We start from the raw sequence: 18,529 nt of genomic DNA on the forward strand, positions 1-18,529 counted from the left end.
CCAGAATTCTCATTAGCATCAATGGGAACCATAATCCGAGTGTTTATTTCAGGAAAGGATCTGTTGTAAAATTGTTTTGACTGGGTCTGCAAAGAGCTGAGTGGTATGCATACATGTGTGTGTGTGTGTGTATGTATGTGTATGTGTGTGTGTGTGTGTGTGTATTTTGCCCTAACAAGAGCCATGATTTAGTGTACAACTGTGTACCTAGTAATCTCTAAATGATTCGTAATTAAACTAATAATAAATCATGTTTAAATAGAACTTTATAATTTACAAAGCCCTTGCCTCACAAATAACCATGTAAACTGAACAATATAGGCTTTATTATTCTCATTTTATAAATGAAGAAATTTAGACCCACTAAGATCAAGCGATTGTCTAGTTACATGGCCCACTAGAACCCACATTTACTGAGTCCCAGAGCAGTGTTCCATCTGACTTCTTAGAACAGAAGGGAATTAAAAAAAAGAGTGAAGGACCTAAGTAGATATCCCTCCTCTCTCTACATGGATCTAATAATTTTTACAAGTTTGGTAGCACTTAAAATGCAAAGAGGGTCTTCAAAGAAGAATAATTTCTTATTCAGATTTTTCTACAATTAAAACATAAAACATTAAAAAATTTGGGAGCTGAATAAAAATAGAACCCTGTCTATAGTTTTATAAGACTAATCATGTTAACTTTAAGTCCTTCTTTAAACTACCTGGGCTCTAATTTCTGAATTTTTTTTATTGTGAAAATATAAGATAAAGAGCAAGAAAATGGGATTTCAAATACTTGTTTTGTTACTTGCTATGCATACAATTCTTGCCAAGTCACTTGATCTTTTGAACCCCAAATTTCTTATCTGTAAATTTTTTTTTAAATTCATTAATTATTTTATCATTAAAATCATTAAGAAAAGATTTTTAAGGTTCCTTTTAGCTCTAAATCTGACTAGCCTAATGGATTCTCTAAAATAAAAAGTTTTAAAGTTATTATTAATTTATTCTACAAGTAAAAGCACCCATTAAATAGTGAACACTTTATTAGATGTCTTATAGCACGAAGAGGAAGAGTAAAGCAGTCTTCTCCTTAAAATACAGAAGTGATGAGACATTTACAAATATGAAGAAAAATACATGGCAGTTTTATATGTGATGCAGATGAAGTGCTACAGGAATGTAAAGGAAAGAAGGATCTCAGGGCCAAGTCCCTCTCCTTAGGAATTTATAAATTACCTGCAATGGGCTTCCACATTGGTATAGAGCTCTGCTCCTATAGTATAGAGATACCCATACTCTACCATACTCCTTGATAAGTTTCAATTGAAGGAAGAAGCTTCTTGTGGAAAAGCTGGCCTTAGGACCATGTAGCAGCTCCCAGTGAGACAGAATGTGAAAGGGTCAGGAGCCTAGAGGAATCAGTAAGGAAATGGCTGCAAGGAGATGACTAGGGCCAAGGCAATCTTGGATATGGGGTTGATGGAGCAGTTTCTACAAGTATGCCCTAGCCAGGTCCACAAGCCAGTCCATGTGGCACAGGTCCCAGACTCCTAAGGAGGCTACGCCCATCATCTGGATGGGTACTTATTAGCTGAGGGAACTTATGTGAGGTGAGGTAAGGACACCTAAACTGAGAAAGAAGTTTTCTCCTATACAGGAGGGACCACTTTGTAAGGTCCCCAGTAAGAAGAGGTACATTTTGAACACAGATGCAGGAGGTGACATGTGGTGTGCAGGGAAGGGTTATCAAGACAGTTTGACTACAACAGAGAAGAGAGTGTGTGAAGGGAGTAAAATTGAATAGGTTTGGGCAGGTGGGTGGGAGTCAGAATGTGGAGGGCTTTAAAGATTAGGCTGACAGGTTTGAGTAGATAGGTCAACAAGGTCAGACCTGTTTGACAGTTTGACATCTGTATCAAAGATGGAGTGGAAAAAGACAATCAACAATATTTTGACAAAGTGGCAGAATAAGGAAGAACTTGTCTCAGGTATGGAGTGTCCACTCCAAATTCACATTCACATATTACCCACAGAATAATGGTAGACATCTAAAGCCAACTATTCCCTGGAGACAATGTTTTGTCTCCAAACATTATAGTTCCTCAGCTTATTTGCATAGCACTGTTTTATTATAACAAAAATAATAACTAATAGATGACACCTTAAGACTTGCAAAGTATTTGATATATTGTCTCATTTTAGCTTGACAACACTCTTGAAGATAATTGTAATTATTATAACAATTTTACAGAAGAAGAAATTAAGGCAGTAATTAAATAATTTTTCCAAATTTACACAGCTATTATACACTTGAGGCAGAATTGGAACTCAGGTTTTCACATATTCTAGCCTGGTGTTCTATCTACTAAACCTATTCAGGGTCTCAAAAGAAGATAAAACTTTATAAATCACACATATAAGAATATGGAGAAACTTTCAAAGAAAACATTTGGTGAAAAGTGAGCCAGGAGATTTTGATTTAATACACTGAAAAGTATGAGAGGAAAAAGAAATAGGGGGATGAAGCAAGAAATGGAAGAAAGGAACAGAAGAAGTGAAGATGAAAGAAACAGCTGAGAGTTGGAAAACCAGTTTGTTAGAGTAGTTTGAAGAAACCAGAGTGGACAACTTGGAGAAGATGTCAGCTATATGATACTATCTGGTGAAGGTGCTCAAAAGTACATGTTGCCCTTTCCTATCCTCTCTGATCTGAGAAGGAAATAAAGAAATAGGATATTTCAACTGCTCTCTATATAGGAAGAGCTGGCTAGTTATGGTTTCCCTTGTCCAAAGTCAACTTGAGAAGTTTGCTATGAGCTCTGTTCTGATAGGTCAACACCGCATCTGGGTGAATACTAATGGTCCTTATGGACCAGATAGCTAGACTGATGAGCTATGCAGTTCTATGTATTGAATGTTATGAACATTAAAAGTAACAGCTTCTAACTGCCCTTTTAAGGGTGATTCTAAATTGACAGAAATTCTAATTGTTATATTAGAGTTTAACAGAGAAAAGGGGGAAAAGGACCTGTTCAATTGGTAAGTATGAAGCATTAAAAGACAAGCAGTTAACAGAGAAGTTTGCAGAGAAGTGTATAATAATGTATATTATTTTAAAATTTATTTTAATGTAGGAATGTCTAAGATGTTATTTTTCCTCATTGATAAGTAGTTGTGTTTAAGATCTGACTAAGATCTAGGGACCCATGGGATTGTAGGAGCACTTGAATTTTCCAATGTTTCCAAAGCATTAATCTCTTTAAAAATTTGCAGTTGTATGGAATGGTTAAATTTAGTATATTGAAATATGATAGTTCATTTCAATAATACAAGTCTTAGGAATAAAGACAACTTGAGAAATATCTTCAGAAAATGATGAAAAGAGAAAGAAAAAAGATTGGGCTGGACCCAGTTAACATACTTTATTTTATAATTTTGAATTGTGTAAATTTGAATTCATATGACCACTTTATAGATCATATGTGCTTTCAGGTTTTCATATATTCTAGCCTGGTATTCTAAATGATACATATTTACTAGGCAAGTTTAGTTCTTTCTGGTGTTCATTGTTAAGTTTCTTATTCCCTAAACTCCTTGAGATCAGGTACTTTTTTATTTGTTTTTACATCCCTAGCTCCTCACATAGCATGTTATACATAGTAGGCATTGTAAATTGAATTAAATGTCTTGTGGAGACTTTATTCCAGACACAGATTCTTAAAGTTCTCAACTTCTCCACACCATTTATTATACACACAGATTCATCAACAAGGAGCTAAAAGCAACACTTTCTCAAGAAAATGAGAAAATAATGTGCAAGAAAATGATGTACATCAGTCACGAAGCAAAGTTGTTAGCTTACCTAATTAATCAATTACTTTTCATGGAAAGTAATTATACTCTGCCCTATATTGAACAGTTTTTGAGAACCTATTTCCTAATGGGCATATAGTTTTTGCTTTATAAAAAATTTAAATACATTTGAACAGAATGGAACTAAACAGTGGTACCATTAGAGATGTTTTTAAATAGTTTATAGACTTCTTGTGAATTACAGAATGTTTGAATTTTACCTTTCAAATCTCCTGAATACCTTCATTTTGTGACAGTTCCCTTTTCTAGAACCGTTCAACAATGTCCATCTCTTTTGTTTTCCTTTTATCAGGATGGGAAATTTCATTGAGTTAGAAATCACTATCATAGTATATTTTAGTACTTAGATGGAATCCTGATTTCATGGATGAGGACAGCCTCTTCACTCACATTGCTTCCAATCCTTACATGATCATCCTATGCAATTCTTGTCCATATTTTTTACAATAAATTCCTCATCAGGAATCTACTTAGTAACATAAATTTCCCTGAATAATTCTTTTTTTTCCTGAGGCAATTGGGGTTAAGTGACTTGCCCAGGGGTCACACAGCTAGGAAGTGTTAAGTGTCTGAGATCAGATTTGAACTCAAATCCTCTGACTTCAGGACTGGTGCTCTATCCACTGCACCACCTAGCTGCCTTGATAATTATTTTCTTAATATCAATAACAATTGACATTTAGAGAACTCTACTATATAAGGATCTTTCCTTCTGAAGGCACTAATGTGTCTTTGTTCTACCCATCTATTATTTCTCATTCTAGCCACATAAATAATAGCTCAGGTGAAAAGAATAATGTCTTCCTTGATAGAGTAATACCCCTTATTCATACATTTTTAAAGATATTTCTGCCAAAAGGCATGAGATTTTAGTATACAGAGGCAAAAATAGGCTTTGAATGTGGGGAGGAAGATTTTTTAAAATGCTATAGGCAGATGAAATTCAACTGAGAGGCATATGTATCCTGCAAGATGAAGATTTGATTGCTTTGCTTTATCTGTTCTGGAAGCTAAAAATAGACTATGTCTGGTTTCTTAATCATTATGAGAAGATCAGGAAACAGAAAGGTGAACTTTGTGGTTACCACACTAATATAAGAGAAGATTTACAAAAATTTCTGAATGTCAATGCTGAAATGCCTAAATAATTTATCCATCAACAATTTGGCTAAGATGTACATATGTGATTGATATACATGCTTATAGGCTAAAAAATCTCAAAGATGCTAGGCATTGGGGTTGACTTTTAAAAAAATTATTAATTTATATTCATTATTTCTTCTCCATGGGAAACATGACTTTGATCCACGAATGTTAAGAGTGGAAAATTACATTTTGCTCAGCATAGTCTTTTACTGTAACTGCCAAACTTTTTTCAGATGAAAGCCCTCTGCTTTCCAGAAGTTAGGTTATGAAACTCTTGCATACAGCTCAAAATTCAAAACAGAGAGTCAATCTTTGAAGAATGACTTTGTGATAGTGGGTTAAAACATATTATAAAGAAACAGCCTTTGCTGCATCCAATAAGATTCTTAAAGGAATCTATAAAATTAAGCACTGGACTACTGGAAGTCTATAGGGTCACTTCAATCTCTATGATGGCTCTTGTAGAAATTCTTCTCAGACTGCAAAACCACCTTTGCTTCTCTCATTTTTTTTTCAAGGTAGCCCCTAGTCAGATCCCTTATTTTACAAAAGAAGAAATTTTGTTGCAGAGGGGGCATCACTTACCAAGTTCACAAAGTTACTAATAGGCAGAGTCAAAGGGATATTTCCTTTCCTTCTTCCCTGCCTAGACACAAAGTACCCTGCTGACACATTGTTAGAGAGAAAACAAGTATCTCTTTCTTAATGTAAGATAGTTCATAAGAAGGTATCCTGTGAGTAAGAGATTTAACAGGCAGCGTATTCTACCAATTATCCCTTAGGTCATCAACAGATTTTCTTTCACTCCCAGTCTAATTTACACAAGGTAGACAATGGCACAGGACCACCCAGTATGGTGTGCCCTTATCAGAGAAGATCCTGGGCTCTATGAGCAAACAGAATTGATTTGGCTCAGAAGAAATGTGAGATATGCAAAATTAGAGAATCCATCCCAGATGTTCACAGCAACTATTTGTTGCTGTAGTAGAGCATTTTGGACTCCTAATGATCTGCCAAAGTGGGACATACTAATTAGACTCTAACACAGTGATGTCATTTTTGATTCTCTTTGAGAATGAAGAACAACTAAATCAGACCAAATTAATTTACACAATTGGGTTGACCGAGTCATTTTTCACTTGGCTTTGGTTGCCCAAGAAATAAGCACTATAGAAAAAGAAAAGTGTCAAATACCTCCCAAACATGTAGCTGAGCAAGGAGTAAAACCAACATACTCCCAATCATAAATAGTTTCACTGTGCTTTTCATGCCGCGAGAAATCCAGTCCACGTGCAGCAGGGACTTCATCACATGCTTCAAGGAGACAAGGCCGTTCGGTGGATGGTTTAGGGCTTTCACATTCTTCCTCAGGCAGTTCTGTTTCTGTCTGAGTGAATGTAAGCAGAACCCGACATTTGACCTCTCGGACTTGGATACCTGGACCACAGGTGGTGCTGCAGGCTGACCAAGGTTCAGGAATAAACCTATAGAAATTGAGGGAGGGAGGGAAGGAGGGAAGGAAGGAGAGGGAGGGGAAGAGGGAGAGAGTTTAGTGGAGACATATAGGAAAAGCACCAAAATACCTTTAACATACAGAATAAGGAAAAATGGGGAGAAAAACACATCCAGCATCATTTAATGGATTTCCTCTCAATTTGTCTTGCCAATGCCTTGCTATATTTAACCACCATACTGACATCACATTCACAGCAGGGCTGCTTGGAAGGATTATTTTCCATCAGAGAAAATGGTCATTTGATTACTGAAGCTCTTTTTTATAGCCCTTTAAAATAAATCTTTATGAAGCTTTATTCATAGATTTAATAACAATAGACAATAATATGGGACTTTCCTTCTCCTTTCTCCACCTCCAAACCTCAGCTTTTTCTACAAATAGCCTTACCTAGTCTTCTTTAATCATTACTAGGACTCTCACTGAGATTATCTCATTTACTCTGTATATATATATATATGTGTGTATACACACACACACACACACACACACACACACATATATATCCTGTATGTTCCTAGTTCATGGTTTCTTCCACATTAGAATATGTATCCTTAAGAGTAATGACTATTTTTTTAAATCTTTCTTTGTATCCGTAGTATTTATTTAACACAGTACCTGACAAATAATAGGCATTTAATTAATGCTTGTTGACTAACTTGTTCTCATCAAAAAAAGAAGATTTTTTAAAATAAAGCTTTTTTTATTTTCAAAACATATATATAGATTTTGGGGTTTTTTTTGAAAAATGGATTTTAAAAATTATTTTACTAAAATGTTCTAAAAATTAACATTTTAGTGATGCGATATATTTCCCCCCCTTTTCCCCTTGTACTAGGAAAAGGTATAAGTTCCCTACATTTTTTTTGGTCCTTTAAAAACAGATATATACTCTGGATGAATAAATTATTTGCTATTTTGTCTAGCTGTTAAGGCTTAGAGGAAATGAGTTTTTTAAATAAACAAAATAGATAAAATCAAGCTATTTTGTAACATTTATATACACTTATTTCCTTGGTATCAGTGTAGTGATTCTTTGGTTAGAGAAAAAGACAATTTCTGATACTAAAGATGCTTTAATGTATAAACAATGTGTATGTTTTAAAATTTCATAACTGAAGAAAATGTTAAATTTCTGTTAGAAGACAGTACAAATAAAGGGGCAATTACTTTCCCCATGACAATTTATGGACTCCTTGAAATCTACCTATAGACTACGAAGCAGGAAGGGAGGAAAGGGGGGGTCCATGAACTAGGTTAAGAGCACCACCTTAGCTGGACTTGGGCCTAAACTCTCCTTCAGAATTCTATAACCTATTCCATGCCAGTACTTTTCTTTGTCAGTCATAGTTACCAGTGGGTCAAAATTGAGGACCCAGAACTTTCCAGGCTCCTTCTAAGTCCGGGTCAGCTTGGTTCAAAGGAGACTTGCTCTTATATAATTTTCTAGTAGAAGCACCACTATTATGACTATTGTTCTATTGGTCCCTTAATTCAACAAATGATATGGTGTTTGAGGAAAAAGGTCTGAGTGGCAATGTCTATGGATGCAGTTTGGAGAATCTTGTCAAGTTCTTTCTAGCATTTCTCTGCTTCCTCACCCTCTACAACAGTTGTTGGCACAGAAACTGCAAATACCTTCATGGTGGTCTTTTTTAGTCTATTCATCATGTACCCTGCCAAATAAGATGATCAAGTGTCCTGTTAAATGATATTTTATGTTGCTTTTGGCAACAAACTTCTTTGTTTGCCTTGCCCAGAAGATTTTTTGAGCCATCCTTCTATTTAGCAGTGACTTCTTTATGTCTTCGGGTTTCATTTATAGCAAGAACATCAATATAAATGTAGTTTTGTTTCTCCAGTAGTACATCAACTTCTTTCACATTGGACAAAGCTTTCACATTTAGAATAGTCTCATTTAAATAAATATTTATAGGAAATCTGAAAAATGAAGTGATTTTTTGGTAAAAGACTAGCTTAGCAATACAAGGTCTGCTCATGGATCTGATATTGCTTTGTCTGGCATGGGAGTTTCCACCTGCTCTATGATCTGGGCCAGTTTATCCCTTTTTAGGCAACATGGTAACTTTCTACTCCTGGGAGCTTATCATATTGGTGTCAGATTTAGTACAGATAATTAATCAGCTATAGAACATAATGCAGCTCAGAATTCCCAAGCTCAAGAGATCCACCGATCTCCATAGTGGGTAAGGATTACCAGCATGTACTACCCACACCGATCTAACTATGTGATTCTTAGTGTCCTGCCTTCTTTATGGCCATAGCCCTTTTTGCTGTGAAAGTAAAAGGAGACAACAGAGAATTAGTGTGTTATAGTGCTGGAAGCAGTGTAAAAGTGGCCATGCTACTACTTTTGGAAAGGACATACAAAGTAAATACAAGGTAATTTGGGGGAGAAAAGGAGGCTGTAGCAGCTGGAGAAATAAAGATGAGTAAGAAGTGCCACTTTATTTGAGTTTTGAAAGGAACAAAAATTCTAAGAGCTACAGATAAAGAGAGAATATATTCCAGGCCCAGAGATAACCTTGGAAAAGATACAAAAATGATAAATTTTCTCTATAAGTCCATATGCTTAAGAAATACTTTTTTTCCACTTTGTCTTTTTACATGTATATATGTAAAATATGTGTTTATTTAGTAGGATTCAGTTCTTCAATTATTCTACTGATTAAAGCCTAGGAAAATTCCAAGAATACTGGCCCTCAAAATATTTGAGGTATAGAAGACGTTTTTAACAGCATGACAGAAGGCATTATATAGAAAACCCCAAACAAAACAATGATTTTTTATCCACAAGAAAATTCAAGTCAGTACGGTATAAGGGAAAGAAATGGAGACACTTGCACTAAAATTCCTATCTCCTTTTAAAAAATTATTAAAGTTTTTATTTTCTAAATATATGTATAGATAATTTTCAACATTCACCTCTGCAAACCTTGTGCTCCATTTTTTCTCTCTCTTGTCCCCACCTCCTCCCCAGAGGGCAAGTAATCCAATACATGTTAAACAAGTAAAATTCTTTTATACATATTTCCACAATTATGCTATACAAGGGAAGTCAGATCAAAAAGGGGAAAAAATGAGAAACAACTAAATTCAAGAAAACAACAATGAATGTTCTCCTGGTTCTACTCACTTCACTCAGTTTATGTAAGTCTCTTCAGACCTCTCTGAAATCATCCTGCTGATTGTTTCTTAGAACAATAATGTTCCATAATATTCATATACCATAACTTATTCAGGCATTCTCCAACTGATGAGTGGCCAAAAATTCTTATTTCCAATACACAGTGTATGATTATGAACTCAGTATTTACTAGCTAGAGTTTCTTAACATTTAATAAAAGAATGAATATTACTAGATACTGAGGGAGAGGAAAAAATCCCTTTGTAAATCTGAAAGCATCATCATTATTACACTTTTTCTGAATACAAGTAGATTAATTTTTTGTCAGTCTATATAATTTGTGAAATAGTTCTTTGAATTTTGATAGTTAAAACAATCCTTATAGCTACTATGCTAATAATTTACAGTTTAAAAATAGCCTGTTTGGTTCAAGTGTGATAGCAGCATACCAGAAATGAGACCTGTTGTTGTATATAGCCAAATGAATTCTTTGGAGCATCCAAAAATAATTTATGGTGCATTCTTCCGAAGCCTTTTATTCGTTGGTTTGGAAGAAAAGGCTGAAGTTCACCACAGATTTATTAATAAACTCAAAAATCATAAGCAGTTTTCTTTGACTTATAGCAGACATATACTGCAATTAGGGTTTCCTGTTTAACATTGGTATCTGCTTTCAAATCCCAAATGGCAAAATGAGAAAAAATTGCAACTAGTATTTATAAGTCCCAACTATGACTGTCAAGGACAGTTGTATAAACTGGTGGTTACTGTCACCAAGTTACAATTGAATTTGATATTTCTAGCCTTTATAGTGGGATGAGGCAAGAATTCTCTTTAAATGACATTTCTATAATTTTTTAAAAATTGTATTTGAGAACATTATCTTGCTGTATTGCCCAATGTCGCTCAGAAAAGGTCTTATGCAGAACTAAATTCCTGATACAACTTAGTTCCAGGAAAAAGTTTGTCTCTGTAGACAAATTTTTTTTGCTCTCTTTGGTTGGAAAATGAAAATTTTGTGATATGATCTGTTTCCATTTTTAGCCTATCAAAAAAAATTCAAGGCCTAATTATAATAATCAAATTATCCCTATTATGTGGTAGCCTCTCCTATGTTCTTCAAATGGTCCCTCTTCTGTTTCTACCCTTAATTGAACTAACAACATTTTTTAACCAACTGTGGTTCAGTAGTTTCGCAGTCGTGCCTGACTCTTCATGACCCCATTTGGGGTTGCCTTAGCAAAGATATTAGAGTGATTTGCCATTTCCTTTTCCAGCTTATTTTATAGATGAGGAAAGTGAGGTAAACAGGGTTAAGTGACTTCCCTAGACTTGCTAGTATGGCTGGTTTTGAATTCAGGAAGAGGAGTTTTGACTTCAAGCCCAGCATTGTATCTACTACACCCCCTAGCTGCCCTATTTGAACTAACAAGCTGCCTCAAATCTTTTTGGCAGAAGGTGGAATAAAAATGTTAAATAAATAGCTGTCATAGCCATGCAAAAGACTTTTGATGGTGGTGTCTTTAGCACCATAAGTTTCGGTCTGCACTTGTGGGGGGGAAATTCCAGGTTCTGGAGAGTCATCGATAATTTAGAATCGCAAGGAATTATCTAAGGCAGGGGAGGTTGAAGTCCAGGCCCTGTGTTACATGGATAGACTGTCAGAAGCAACCTTGAACTGATCCTATTTTAATCCTGTGTCCTCATCTCCCAGTTCATTTGAGCTTCCTGCGCAGTTTCTTAGTTCCCATGGGTTTAGGTTCCTTCTTTCCACCCACATTCCCAATAGTGGGGTTTGCTGCCCTTTAATTCTTCAATGACTGACTGGGTTCATGCATGGCTCTTGATCCCCAATCTCCCAGTGATTCAGTGATACTTTTTGCTAGTGATCTCAACTGACTTGCTTGCTTGCACTTCTTCTGACAACCTGCCGAATTCTATTTAGACTGACGTTCTGAACTTTGGAATATAGACATTTTATATTCTATCTCTTCCTCTCAGATATTCCAGTTTCATGTCTACTTTCAAATGAACACCCTTACAGACTTGACAACTGAATGCCTTGCTCCTTTATTCAGGCCCCCAACCCTTTCAACACTGTAGATCTCCTGGGGTTCAAAGTTTGAACCCTCTGTGGTCTGGTCCATTCTGCTGCTTCCTGAAGCACCAACTGGAACAAAAATGACTTTAGCAAAGCATAGATTTACACGTGCTTGACTCTCTGCGGATGCAGCAACCCCTCAGTAACTTCATTCCACTTAAAACGTGCTATGAAAAATGACTTTCTTGTTAACAACAGACATGATTCCTTTTCAAGTTTTATCCATTCCATACTGTTTCGCCAATTCTGCTCAAAAGATTAGGTGCTGATAAGCTTGTTTAATTTCCCACTCTGAGCTTATGCTTCTCCTTGTAGTCATCCAAAACTCTTCCATTTCACTCCTAAGACTTTGCTCTGATTTTAATTTGTCTTTCTTTTAAGTCTTTGCTCCTATCTTACAGTAGGTAAGTTTTTGTGCTCTCCTTTTCCTCTCATCCTTGGTGGTCAGAATTCCTTCAACACTCTAAATTTATTCTTCCTGGCCCTGGTACAAATCTCCTTTACCTCCAACCCCTGGATTTTCTATATGTAAACTGTCAGTAGGAACATCTGCTTCTCTGAATCTCCTCTCTTATTTCAACATGCTGAAAAAAAAATGATTCAGAAATAGGATTTGACCTGATGACTACATAGCAACAATAAGATACTTTTTATTCTTGCTATGACTTAAATTTGTGCTTTCAGCTTTCCCAGGAGGCTAAGATCACCCCTTCCCCAATATAGGAATTTTCCTCTGATTAAGTTAGATAAGTTAGATAAAGCATCAAAGAATGTTAGAGTATAAGGGGATGTTCCTGATCACAGAATCTCAGGACTATAAGAAACCCCAGAGTTATTGAATCCATCCAGAACTTAAAATCAATTTAAAGAGAAATCTCCTGCATAACATTTATAATAATAGCACTATTAGTAATAGCTAGCATTTATATAACACTTACTATGTGCCAGGCAGGGTTGAAAAGAGTATTTATGGTCTCTTCCAAACTAGTGCACAGTACAGAAGAATATTACTATTCTTTTCTATTTCTAGATCATACAACCATGAAAGAACGAAAAACTTACAGATCCCAAGAATTACCTCTAAAAACAGTTGCATAAAAACCTGAAGCTTGGGACAATGTCCCCTCTACTTGCAAAGCAAAGCACCACTGGAGCAGAGAGTTAAAAGTCAAGAAATGGTCTGAAAAATGAGCTGAGAACAGAAAAAATTCTGACCATAGAAAGTTACTATGGTGATAGGGAAGATCAAAATACACACTCAGAAGTCTACAAGACAAAATGCATCCAAAGCCTCAAAGAAAAAATATGAATTGGTCTCTAGCCATGGAAGAACTCAAAAAAGATTTTAAAAATAAAGGTAAAATTGGAAAATGAAATGAGAGTAATACAAGAAAATCATGAAAATAGAATCACCAGTTAGTGAAGGAGGCACATAAATACTGAGGAAAACAGCACCTTAAAAGACAGAACAGGCCAAATGGTAAAAGAGGCACAAAAATCTAATGAAGAGAAGAATGTCTTGAAAAGTAGAACTAGCCAAATGGAAAAAGATATACAAAAATTCACTGAAGAGAAAAACTCCTTAAAAGGAGAACTGGTCACAGGGTCACACACAAAAAGATACAAAAGCTCACTGAAGAAAATGATTTCTTAAAAGTTAGAATTGAGCAAGTGGAATCTAATGACTTTATGAGCGATCAAGAAACAATCAAGCAAAATCAAAGAATCAGAAAACAGAAGAAAATGCAAATTATCTCATTGGTAAAACAACTGACCTAGAAAATAGACCCAAGAGAGATAATTTAAGAATTATTGAACAATCTGAAAATCATAATAAAAAAGTGAAGACATTACTTTCAAGAAGTTATCAAGGAAAACTTCTCTGATATTCTAGAACCAGAGAGTAAAACTGAAATTGAAAAATATCCATTGATCACTTCCTAAAAGAGATCCTCAAATGAAAAGTTCTAGAAATATTATAGCAAATCCCAGACTTCCTAGATCAAGAAGAAAATACTGCAAGCAGCCCTTCCCTCCCCCCCAATTCAACTATCATGGAGCTTTAGAATCTTTCAAATAAATATCTCTACAGGCTTGACAACTGAATGCCTTGCTTGAATGTTAGAAAGGATAACACAAAATTTAGTAGCTTCTATGTTAAAGGATTGGAAGATTTGTAATATGATATTCTGGAAAAGACAAAACCTAGAATTACAACCTCTCTCAGAAAAACATGGAAAGACTTGCATAAACTGATGCAAAGTAAAATAAGGAAAATCAAAAGGGCATTGTACATAGTAACAGCAATATATGTGATAATCTACTATGAATAACTTAGCTATTCTGAGCAAAACAATTTCTAAGACAATTCCATAGGACGTATAATGAAAGGTGCCATTCATCTCCTCAGAAAGAACTAGTAAAGCCCAACTTTTTCTTTACTTTCTTTTTCTTATTTCTTTTTATTTTCTTTTTTCCATAAAATGACTTACACGGAAATGTGTTTTTTATTCCTACGCATGTATAATCTAGGACAAATTGCTTTATAATAAGAGGGGTAGGGAAAAGGGGGAAAATTTTTCACAAGTAATTAGGAAAAATAAAATGTTAAATAAGAAAAAAAAATTCTATCTGTCTAGTCTCTCAGATTTGTAACAGTATTATTATTCTTAATTCCTCAGTCTGTGGATGTAGGTCAAATTCACTGACAAATTATTATTATCATTATCATTTTGCAACTGATAAATGTGGAAAGTTTTTTGTTATGTAGCTAAAACAGCACTGGTAGAGATCAGAGAATATTAAAACTGAAGTGTTATGTACCTAATCAATAGAGGAACTCAGAAGATAATATTTTTATATTATAAAGCATTTTTCCTACATATTCCCATTAGCAGTTATATGCTATTTTCATAAAAGAGCAATTGGTAAAGAAATATTATGACATTCAACAACCATTTATTCATTGCCTTCTCCTTTAAACATTAAAAGCAGATATGGTACGGTCCCTGTCATCAACAAATGTAATAGGAGTATAGACACACACACACACACACACACACACACACACACATTGTCATAATAAGCAATATCATCTGTTATATGCATTGGAGAACAATCAAATCAGGCAGCTCATAAGTCTCCCTCCCTATTAGCTTTTGTTCCAATGCTTCCTTCTCAGCATTTCTTTCCTTCCCATACAATCCTTTTTAAGTGCTTATTAGGTGAACAGCACTCTCCAAAGTATTGGGTAAATAGATAAAGATTAAATGAGACATTTTCCTGCCCCTAAATGGCATATGCTTACTGAAATTCTATGCATTTTTCAAGGTTATAAAAATCAAGTGCTTCCTTCTCCATGAAGCATCCCTTGATCCGTTCAGCAGACCTGACTTTGCTTTCCTTTGAACTCCTCTGGCACTCTTGTTGCTTGGATCCTACCCTGATCATATGCCATTATTTGTATACATACTTTATCCTTGTATCCTTGTAGAGATACAAATCTAAATCTTATTCATTTTTTATTTTCCCACAACAGAGCATTGATATTTCTTCAAGAAATATGTGAATGCATATGTGAAAAAAAATGGAATATACATTGTGTTCTTTCTAAAATAGTCAACAACTTTCAGTGACTTTCAATTCAAAATATAATGTAAATATTACTACTAATATTAAATTATTAAAACTCTTATAAAGTATAACATGGTCATCTGGGAAGAAAACATAGAAGATTACTGAAAAATGCTAGCTCAACTCTTTCTTTTTATAGCTAAGGAGAAACTAGGACCTATAGAAACTATATGATTTATTTAGTCATACTAACAACCAGGGACAAAGCTAGGACAATATCTATCTGGAGAGTTAGGATTATGTAACTTCAGCATGTTTTTATTTTCTCTTCTCATTATATCCTTTCCTACTTCCAAAAAAGAGAGAAGCACAAAATAATAGGAGGCAAGCAATGAAAAGAATATTGGTGTGGGAAGAAGACTTTTTGCCATAGTTTCTTCAGTTGCTGGCTCACTGAATACCATTCAGAACACAACGATACAAGATATTTTATTATTTCCTTAAAGCATTAGAATCCACAGAATAGTTGGATCTTTCAGTCCTCTGATCAATTCCAAAGTCCCAAATGGCTTTACAGGAATGGAAAATTGACCCTGAAACAGAGCTCAAGTCCAAGGATGAAAACACAAAAAAAACTCCAGAAATGACTATGCTTCTTTTTCTTAAAATTAAATGCACTTTCCAGTCTCAATTTATTGAGTTTCTTCTCTAAAGAAAATCTTTCTTGAGTTCTAACGAATCACTGACCTAGGATGTTAAGAAGAGATAGGGGAACTTAAGACTGATCTTAAAAATTAGAGATAGCAGGGTACTCACCTGGAGGTCAATTAACTCTTGCAAATCATCAGGGACACAGTTAATTTATGGCTAGATGAGCCTCCAAAATCATCCTCATCTTCAAATATAATGGGCTCTGTTTCTGGCCCTCATCTTTTTTGACACTTTAGAAACCATTTGATGTTCCTTCCTACTAGTTAACTCCTCCCTTGACTTTGGTGACATTTCACTCTGAATTATTTTCTTATTTCTTATAAATGCTTCTTTGTCTCCATTGCTGGCCTTGTATATCCTCTTTCCAAATACTGCCCAAGTTTCTGTTCTCAATTTTTTCTTTTCTTTTTCTCTGGGTAACCTCATTCACCCTAAATTCAAAATTTAAGATTATGTCGGACAATTCCCTCATCTTCACCTCTTTTATCCAGTTCTGAAATCTTATCAATTCCACTCCTGAAACATTTCTTGTGTTTACCTCTTGTCTGTTCCCATGGTCAATTTTTAATAACTTAATAGATATTCTCATTTCTTCTCTTTCCCCACTCCAACCCAGCCTCCATACCAATGCCAGACTAATCTTTACCAATCTGGTAATGTTGCTTTTCTGTTCATGTCTTCAACACTTTTTTCCTGCCTTATGAATAAATTTAAAATGTTTTACTTAGGTTCAAGGCCCTTCACAATTTTACAGCATCATGGACTCACAGATTTGGAGATGAAAGAAAACTTAGAAGTGATCTAATTTAGCCTCCTCATTTAACAGATAAGGAAACTGAGTCGCAAAGAGGTTAATTCATCTGTTTATAATCATATTGATAGTAAGTTTTAGAGATACAATACAGATCTTACTGATTCTTATTCTTGCATTTAAAATGCTACATGCTACTCTATCTTTCCAATTTCATCTAATTATTCTTTTGATTAAGTCAAACTATTCCTTTTCCCAAACATAATCTGTGATATCATATCTTTGTCTTTTTGCTTCTACAGCATCCTGTGCCTAGATTACATAGTCTATCTCTTTTCATAGACTGATTTCCTACATAAAACTCAAATACTTCTGTAAACTTTATCTTTATATCTCCTGCCAATAACTCATTCTCTCTTTGGACTGCACATAATTTTTTACCCTCTATGCCATTCTAATACACTTTCTTTTTTTTTAAATAGCTTTTTACTTTCAAATATGTACAAAAATAGTTTTCAACATTTATCCTTGCAAAACTTTGTGTTCCAAAGTTTTCTTCCTTCTTTCCCCCATCCCCTTTCCTAGACATCAAGTAATCCAATACAGGTTAAACATGTGCAAATCTTCTAAATATATTTCCACATTTATCATGATGCACAAGAAAAATCACATCAAAAAGAAACTAATGAGAAAGAAAAAAGCAAACAACAACAAAAAGGTGAAAATGCTATGTTGTATTCCACATTCAGTTTCCATAGTCCTCTTTCTGGATGTGGCTGGCTCTCTCCATGATAAGTCTTCTAATATACTTATAAAATAATATATTTAATATTTTTCATATTTTATGTTTTATTTTTTTCACTGATCTCTAAATGCTATGAAAAGACAGTTTTATCTAGATTTTCTATCCCTCCCAGTGCCTAGCACAATGCTCTCCACATAGAAGGTTTTTAATAAATGTTTGTTAAATATAATTAAAAATATCTACTTAGTAACACAGTCAATTAATTATCTGCCAAGAGTTCCCAATTCAACCTGATAAATATTTCCTTATCCATGGATATTCATGGATATTATGAATTCAATACTATGCTAGACTTTGGGGATACAAAGTCAAAAATCCAATAATCCTTGCTCTCTTGAAGCTTATATGCTACAAGAGGGATAAAGTGGGTAGGAAGAAGATACAGCAAGTACATAAGTAAGTAAAACAATATAATTTTAAAATAAAAAGTAATAGTAACTGAGGAATCAGGAAAGGTTATACTGTAGCAAGATCATACCTCAGTTGTGCTTTGGAGGAATTCAATTATAAGCTAGAAGAGAGGAGGCAGTGCATTCCAAAAATTTATTCAAGAGCATGCAGATGGGAGATGGAATATCATATATTGGGAGCAACTATTTTGCTTCTTTAGCTGGAATAGAGTTTGCATGAAATATAAAACTATGAATTAATACTTGGAAAGGTAGGTAGAAGACTTTTACGTGAAGCCAAGTTTTGTATTTTATCCTTTTTTGGGGTAAGAAAAGAACCATTCAAGATGTCTGAATAGAAGTAACAGAGTCAGATTTGGGTATTAGGAATATTAATTTGTCACCTGAGAAAAGGATAGGTCAAAAAGGAAAGCAACTAGAGGTCAATTTGAAGGTTCCATTGTAATCCCAGTAAGTTATAGTGAGTTTAACCCCAATAGAGACTACATCAGCATAGAGAAGAGAACAAATG

General features: G+C 34.6%; 1 protein-coding gene across 1 annotated transcript in view; it reads right to left on the minus strand.

Annotated features, from left to right (window-relative positions):
* ADAMTSL3 (ADAMTS like 3) overlaps positions 1-18,529 on the minus strand; it is a 553,515-nt gene that overhangs the window by 117,887 nt on the left and 417,099 nt on the right. The window contains exon 16 of the mRNA XM_051981175.1: positions 6,201-6,490. Within this exon, the coding sequence (XP_051837135.1) occupies positions 6,201-6,490 (290 nt within the window). The remainder of the gene's footprint in view (positions 1-6,200; positions 6,491-18,529) is intronic.

The sequence above is a fragment of the Antechinus flavipes genome, chromosome 2 (genome assembly GCF_016432865.1).
Source record: "Antechinus flavipes isolate AdamAnt ecotype Samford, QLD, Australia chromosome 2, AdamAnt_v2, whole genome shotgun sequence".
NCBI lineage: Eukaryota > Metazoa > Chordata > Mammalia > Dasyuromorphia > Dasyuridae > Antechinus > Antechinus flavipes.